General features: G+C 47.8%; 1 protein-coding gene across 2 annotated transcripts; it reads right to left on the reverse strand.

Moving 5' to 3' along the window:
* Positions 1–1375: 1375 nt before the first annotated feature.
* Positions 1376–7703, reverse strand: tspan14 (tetraspanin 14). 2 transcript variants are annotated; one of them, XM_035605282.2, is made up of 9 exons: positions 7403–7703; positions 4989–5069; positions 4354–4404; positions 4121–4267; positions 3591–3761; positions 2977–3102; positions 2841–2891; positions 2655–2768; positions 1376–2480 (listed from the first exon to the last, which is right to left on the reverse strand). In XM_035605282.2, the coding sequence occupies exons 2-9, from the start codon at positions 5067–5069 to the stop codon at positions 2415–2417; spliced, it is 807 nt and encodes a 268-aa protein (XP_035461175.1). In that variant the 5' UTR covers positions 7403–7703; the 3' UTR covers positions 1376–2414. The 2 variants fall into 2 exon arrangements, with proteins under 2 accessions (XP_035461175.1, XP_035461174.2); XM_035605281.2 differs by lacking the exon at positions 7403–7703 and adding an exon at positions 5171–5235.
* Between the last annotated feature and the right edge of the window lie 629 nt (positions 7704–8332).

Here is an 8332-nt window from a genome sequence, read left to right on the forward strand (position 1 = left end):
GGAGGGGAGGGGGGAAGAGAGGAGGAGGAGGGGAGAGGAGGAGGAGAGAGGAGGAGGAGGGGGGAGGAGGAGGAGAGAGGAGGGGAGGGGGGAAGAGAGGAGGGGGAGAGGAGAGGGGAGGAGGAGGGGGAGAGGAGGGGGGGAGGGGGAAGAGGGGGGAGGAGGAGGGGGGAGGAGGAGGAGAGAGGAGGGGAGGGGGGAAGAGAGGAGGAGGAGGGGGGAGGAGGAGGAGGGGAGGGGGGAAGAGAGGAGGGGGAGGGGGGAAGAGAGGAGGAGGAGGGGGAGAAGAGAGGGGAGGAGGAGGGGGAGAGGAGGGGGGGAGGGGGGAAGAGAGGAGGAAGAGGGGGGAGGAGGAGGAGGGGGAGAGGAGGGGGGGAGGAGAGAGGAGGAGGAGGAGAGAGGAGGGGAGGGGGGAAGAGAGGAGGAGAGAGGAGGGGAGGGGGGAAGAGAGGAGGAGGAGGGGAGGGGGGAAGAGAGGAGGAGAGAGGAGGGGAGGGGGGAAGAGAGGAGGAGGAGGGGGGAGGAGGAGGAGAGAGGAGGGGAGGGGGGAAGAGAGGAGGGGGAGAGGAGAGGGGAGGAGGAGGGGGAGAGGAGGGGTGGAGGGGGAAGAGAGGAGGAAGAGGGGGGAGGAGGAGGGGGGAGGAGGAGGAGGAGGAGAGAGGAGGGGAGGGGGGAAGAGAGGAGGAGGAGGGGGGAGGAGGAGGAGGGGAGGGGGGAAGAGAGGAGGAGGGGGGGAGGGGGGAAGAGAGGAGGAAGAGGGGGGAGGGGGGAGGAGGAGGAGGGGAGGGGGGAAGAGAGGAGGGGGAGAGGAGGAGGGGGAGGGGGGAAGAGAGGAGGAAGAGGGGGAGAGGAGGGGGGGGGAGAGAGGAGTGGAGGGGGGAAGAGAGGAGGAGGAGGAGGAGAGAGGAGGGGAGGGGGGAAGAGAGGAGGAGGAGGAGGGGGGAGGAGGAGGGCAGAGGAGGGGAGGGGGAGAGGAGGAGGGGAGGGGGGACACACACACTGAACCACGTCCTTATCGAACAGACCTGATTATTGATTGGTTCTTTTGATCCTGATTTATTAACATGAGTTCTAATCATGTAATCTGACCGATGACAAAGAGGTGAAATTTATCAAATATTAAAAATAAAATCAGAGGCAGGTTTTTATTTGTTTCTTCAGGTAAACATGACGTCACTCACTGATCAGCAGATTGTAATCAATAAATCACTTTATGATCAATACAGGCACTAAACATTTAATATGAATCTTTATATTTATAATGTTTTATTGTTAAATGACCAAAGAAAACAAACAACACGGTCAGACCAAACTTTTGTTTTATTTTTTTGAATATAAAAAAGTAGAAATTCACTTTTATAAAAAACAGAATCCCTTCAGAATAAAAGACACACGCACGCACGCATGCACACACACACACACGCACGCACGCACGCACACACACACATTTATTCAAAGCTTGTTCACATGAGTCCAGTGTCAAGAAAGTACTGTACTGATACACTGTGTACTACACACTGTACTACAGAGGAACAGTGAGAACCTGGATGCTGAAAGAATGAACTTTCTTGTTTCACCTGCAACAACCAATGGAAGATTCGCTCCTGTTCTTACATGTAACATTGTATAAACATGTTCATACAGAGAACATGTTTATAATATGTTACATGGTCTTTGTTCTACTCGTAGCTGATTGTTTGGGTTTTTTTTCAGACGTGATGACTCAGTCAGCTGATCAATGTACTTTTATTTTGAAATGTCACTTCACCTGCTGTATCACACCTGGATGACATCACTGACTCTACCACAGACCAGAGCCATTGAGAGAGAGAGAGAGTAGCGACAAGCATCAGTCGGGTCACGGAGCCTCGTCTGTGTTTAGACATTTCAACAATCAGATTGTTTATTATCAACACATCTGAATCAAATCAACATGTTAGTGGATTATGATTTATGATTATTTATGATTTAAAAAAATGTATTGACTAACTTCATAGAGGAACTACATTGGCATGTCGCTCTGCTTTATCGTTAGTCAATACATTTATTGACGACCAGTTCTGTCTCTGAATAATGATTCAAACTTCAGGAACTATCTGAAGTCGACATGAGTCATGTGACGAGCTGCATGTTGAACTTCTGTTGTCGCGACTCTCCGCTACAGACAAGGCACTGAAGGGTCGACAGCCAATCAGGTGGAAGATCACAGAGGTTCAATAAGAAGAAGAGGAGAAACGTGTGAAAGGAAAGAAAAAGGCAGTTTGGTGGAGTCGACGTAAACAAACGGACCAGCGTCACCATAGCAACATCATCATCAGTAAAGATACAGAGCGGCACAAGAGACTTGGTCCAGTAACACCTGGTGTAAAGCCACGCCCCCTGGAGTATAAGCCATGCCCACGTCAACCTTGACGTCAGTAGCTGAATTTGGACTTTTCGATGTCGGAGATCAACGTCCTCGCCAAGTAGATCCCCACCATCTGACCACAGAGAGAGACATGTCAGCAGACAGACAGGTGACAGAAACAGGTCAGCAGAGAGACAGACAGATGACAGAGAGACAGACAGACAGCTGTAGTACTCAATGTGTACAGAAGTAGTAGTATAATGTGTCTATTCGTACAGTTGTAGTAGTATGATGTGTGTATTTGTACCTGAAGCAGAGAGATGACGACAAAGACGATGGCCACCGTGTACAGGTTGCCAGGTAACCAGTCCTCCAGCGCTGCGATGCAGCCTTTGATGTAGATGTGTTCACTCCACTCGCTCTGCAGGAATATAGAACACGTGAGAACATGTTCCTGTCATGAAATCACCACACGTTCTCCGGAGAACCTCACCTGTGGTTTGTTTCTCACGTCGTAGCCACACTGAGTGTTCACCACAGAGTCCTGAAACGTAAACACTGGTTATATTCTATGTAACCATGGTGACCAATGATGTGTATCGATCAGTATTGATCAGAAATAAACTCACAGCAGGATCAGCGATGCAGCAGGAGAACGGAACGCCACATTTCTCTCTGCTGCGATGAGTCTCGTTACAACGGAAATACACATTCAGATCCCAGTCGCTCGGTTCCTGAGCTCCACAGCAGTGGTTCTGTTACAGAACAAACATCAGTCAACTGGAAAAAAGAGCCAACAGATCCAAAGGTTCAAGGTTCCACAGCAATGGTTCTGTTAGAGAACAAACATCAGTCAGCTGGAAACAAGAACCAACAGATCCTAAAGGTTTCACAGCAGTGGTTCTGTTACAGAACAAACATCAGTCAAATGGAAACAAGAACCAACAGATCCAAAGGTTCAAGGTTCCACAGCAGTGGTTCTGTTACAGAACAAACATCAGTCAACTGGAAACAAGAACCAACAGATCCTAAAGGTTCAAGGTTCCACAGCAGTGGTTCTGTTACAGAACAAACATCAGTCAACTGGAAAAAAGAACCAACAGATCCTCAAGGTTCAAGGTTCCACAGCAGTGGTTCTGTTACAGAACCAAAAGATCCTAAAGGTTCAAGGTTCCAAAGCAGTGGTTCTGTTACAGAACAAAGATAAACTAAAAGAACCAGAGTAAAGACAGTGACCAGGTACCATCTTCTGCAGAGAGTCGATGAGGTTCTGCAGGTCAATGTCGTCTCTGTACGCTTTGACATTCGCCAGGAAAAAGTCGTTGATCCATTCTCTGACCTGACTCTGAAAAACCACGGCGAGAACTGCGGCCGTGAGCTCCAGGAAGAAGATGAATCCGATCACGCCTGAGAACTGACGGAGAAAGAAACATATTGAACATCCAGATGTTTCTAACGTAAAAACTAACGTGTCCAGATGTTTCTAACGAACAAGCTAAAGTGTCCAGATGTTTCTTACGTACAAACTAAAGTGTCCAGATGTTTTTAGCGGACAAGCTTAAGTGTCCAGATGTTTTTTAACATACAAACTAAAGTGTCCAGATGTTTCTCACGTACAAACTAAAGTGTCCAGATGTTTCTAACGGACAAGCTTAAATGTCCAGATATTTTTAACATAGAAACTAAAGTCTCCAGATGTTTCTAACGTACAAACTAAAGTGTCAAGATGTATTTTAAGGTACAAACTAAAGTATCCAGATGTTTCTAACGTACAAACTTGAGCAGACAGATGTTTTCTCTCAGAGCTCCCACACAGCCAGCGAAGCCCAGGATGAAGGTCACTCCACCGACCACCAGGACCAACCACACTGGATCGAAACCATGCAGTTGGGTCACCTGGGTCAGGTCCAGCAGAACTCCCTGAGTAGAGGCAGAGCAGAATTATAACTTCATGTTCATAAGTTCATGTTTACAATAATTATTACTGACTGTGGGTTTGAATTCACCTTTTCACTCCAGGCCCAGAAACCAACCGCGATGAAGGCAACTCCAGCCAACTGCAACACAAACAGATGTTAATGTCTCTGTGCAGATGTTGAACAGCTTCACTGTCACACTATTCTCCACAGGAGGAACATGGACTCTGACTGAAAGCTCTGCACATGTTAGAAATATCAACAGTAACAGTAAGTTACTCAAGTTACAGTAACACACTACTGAAAAAGAATGAGACCTCTTTCATTGACATTGATTCTTAAGTTATTGTAAATATTAAAAGTCTTAGGTTTTCACATCTTTGATGTTCAAGACTCATCCAGCGATGACATCATCACATGAATGAGGTTGTTAATTTCATGTGTTTCTGAAAACAGATTTTACTTTTTACGTCTTTTTATTAAAACAACGTCACGGGTCCAAGTCCAGGTTCAAACAACATTGGGGCTCAGGAAGTTTCAGAACAGCTCACACTTCCTGTTCAACCACACAGGAAGTCATGACATCACTTCCTGTTTAACAACAGCCTGAAAGGCAAAACACGACTGTCTGAGGCCGATACAACACGCCATGGTGAGAGTGTGAGTGTTTGTGTGATTGTGTAAGTGTGAGAGAGTGTGTGTGTGTGTGTGTTTGTGTGACTCACCCAGAAGATGATGTTGTAGCTGAACATGAGATATTTGTAGCAGCAGCCGACCTCAGTGTTTTCATGTCGATAGTAATACATCTGTCAGTCACAAAAACACAATTGTTAAACATGAAGTGGTATATTCACATTATATATTCTACAAATTACTAAAATAACAAAGAAATGAAGGACTGTCACACCAAGACACGACTGTCGGACGACCGGACGACTGTTGCACCAGGAGCTGGAGAGAAGAGCATCAACCCAGCAGCAGCACCTGTATCTGCTCAGCACAGATGAGAGCAGGTTCACACTGAGCACATGTGACTGACATGTGAGTCTGGAGACGTCTGGTGAACGCTCTGTTGCCTGTGACATCATCCAGCAAGAGCCGTTCAGTGATGGTCAGTGATGTCTGGAGGGGTCGCAAAGACAACGGTCCCCTGACTGCTGTTAGACTGTCAGAACTCATGCTGGTACAGTGGCCCTGGTTCCTCCTGGTAGAGTGGGTCCTGGTCCCTCCTGGTCAATCCTGGTTCCGTGGGTCCTGGTCCCCCCTGGTTCATCCTTGTACAGTGGCCCTGGTCCCTCTTAGTACAGTGGCCCTGGTCCCTCCTGGTACAGTGGCCCTGGTCCCCCCCGGTGCAGTGGGTCCTGGTTACTCCTGGTACAGTGGCCTTGGTCCCTCCTGTTGCAGTGGCCCTGCTTCCTCCTGGTTCCTCCTGGTACAGTGGGTCCTGGTCCCTCCTGTTGCAGTGGCCCTGGTTCCTCTTGGTACAGTGGGTCCTGTTCCCTCCTGGTTCATCCTGGTTCCATGGGTCCTGGTCCCTTCTGGTTCATCCTGGTACAGTGGCCCTGGTCCCTCCTGGTTCCTCTTGGTACAGTGGCCCTGATTCCTCCTGGTGCAGTGGGTCCTGGTTCAATCTGGTACAGTGGCCCTGGTCCCTCCTGTTGCAGTGGCCCTGGTTCCTCCTGGTACAGTGGCCCTGGTCCCTCCTGGTTCCTCCTGGTTCAGTGTGCCCTGGTCCCTCCTGGTTCCTCCTGGTTCAGTGTGCCCTGGTCCCTCCTGGTTCCTCCTGGTGCAGTGGCCCTGGTTCCTCCTGGTGCAGTGGGTCCTGGTTCAATCTGGTACAGTGGCCCTGGTCCCTCCTGGTTCCTCCTGGTTCAGTGTGCCCTGGTCCCTCCTGGTTCCTCCTGGTGCAGTGGCCCTGATTCCTCCTGGTGCAGTGGGTCCTGGTTCAATCTGGTACAGTGGCCCTGGTCCCTCCTGTTGCAGTGGCCCTGGTTCCTCCTGGTACAGTGGCCCTGGTCCCTCCTGGTTCAGTGTGCCCTGGTCCCTCCTGGTTCCTCCTGGTTCAGTGTGCCCTGGTCCCACCTGGTTCCTCCTGGTGCAGTGGATCCTGGTTCCTCCTGGTTCCATCCTGGTTAAGTGGGTCCTGGTTCCTCCTGGTTCCAACCTGGTAAAGTGGGTCCTGGTTCATTCCTCGTAAAGTGGCCCTGGTTCCTCCTGGTACAGTGGCCCTGGTCGCTCCTGGTGCAGTGGGTCCTGGTCCCTCCTGGTTCCTCCTGGTGCAGGACAATGCCGGGCCTCATGTGAGTGTTTCGGCAGCTCCTGGATGACGAAGGCATTGATGCCGTTGACTGAGCCTCTGAACCCAGTTATCTATGTGACGTTTTGTATCGGACCATACGATACCACCATGTAGCACCACAACCTGTCCACCTGTTCACTGATGCCCTGCTCCAGGTCTTGCAGGAGCCCAGATGCAGTGGGGGGTTCCAACAGGCAGGTGGGGGCCACACAAACACACACACTTGTTCACATGATGAGCTGCCTGATAAAATTCTCACATGTTAGATCAGTTGTGATTTTAATATTTTACTTTGATTCTCAGCTGTTTTTGAATCCAGCCCTCGATGGATTAATGACATCATCTTGTTCTTCAGTAAAGATTCTCAACTTTAATTCATTAGAGTTCCCTTCATTTGAGCAGTGTATATTGTATATTCAACATATTAACTGTTTTACACTCACATGTATATTTAAAGATTTAAAACGTTACTACAATATATTCACTGTCACTCACTGACTGTTAGCATTTAGCTGCTGCAGGCTAACTGAACTTTAAAGCCACTATTAGCCTAGCGGAAGCTACTGAGTGGAGTGAAAGGTTTGTATATTGTTTGTTATTTGTTGTTAATATTTGTGATGAAACGTTCACGGACCATCCGGGCCGTCGGTAAAGTCCCGTCGCCTGCTGCGAGTGACCGGAACTAACCGTGAATGGGCAGAGACTTTGTGAAGTTTATATTAGTTGGGAGCTAACAGTGACCGGCTAATGCTAACTCTAAAGGAGTGTCGTGTATAAAGACTTGAACCAGAACACTTTTCACAAACTAATCGTCACTATAACAACAGGTAATAATCTTACCTCAGATCAGTTTAATCACGAGATTCTGTTCGAACACTTGATCAAACTACAAGAAACAAGCTGCTTCTTCTTCTTCTGCTGCTTCTTCTGCTGCTTCTTCTGCTGCTGCTGCTGCTGCTTCTTCTGCTGCTGCTGCTGCTGCATATAAAACTGGATGCTGGATCCAAAATGGCGGCACCATTCAGTTGTGAGTCGTTCGCCTGTTACTGGCTTCCGTGTTACTTCCGGAAACTGCGGTCCGAACAATGGATATATTACATTAACATTGCTCAGCCTTGAAGCACATTTAGTTCAGTGGCCACTCGTGGTACTGTAGAAAAAACTCTCCCTGCAGGCCAACACGCATTTTTCCACAGAGCACGTGGTCCTTCATGACTCTGTGTTGTTTATCTTTAACTCATGGAGTTTTAATCTTTGTAAAACTTTCAGTGACGTCACTCCCGTGGTACGAGCAGGAGGCGTGGTCACGTTGTGTCTCGGGAAGGAGGATTGTTGCTCGGTTACGTGAACGTAGTTCGATCCAACACTAAAGAGAGAACTGAATAAATGACACAAAGACGAGTCAACATATTCATGTTGTGGTTTTGTTTTTGATCGTTTTTATCGACATGTTAACCTCGTGATGACGTCACGGCGATATTCAAATTCACTCAACTGAAGCTCAGGTGTTTATTGAATGTTGCAGAATTATACTCGATCTACTTTATTAATGTTCAGATCAGTTTCACTAGCATTTTACATTTTGATAACGTGTAATTAATTAACCTTTAGATAATGTAAACAGAGGGTGCAGGGCTGTAACACACATGGCCTAAATGTTCAGTAACATCATTATTTTAATAAATAAACCTCGTGTTGTGTGTATGTTTTGATGTCAAATTAATTGTAAACATCAAAATATCAATTATTTATCACCATTAAAAACTTGAA

Source organism: Scophthalmus maximus, chromosome 10 (assembly GCF_022379125.1).
Source record: "Scophthalmus maximus strain ysfricsl-2021 chromosome 10, ASM2237912v1, whole genome shotgun sequence".
Lineage (NCBI taxonomy): Eukaryota > Metazoa > Chordata > Actinopteri > Pleuronectiformes > Scophthalmidae > Scophthalmus > Scophthalmus maximus.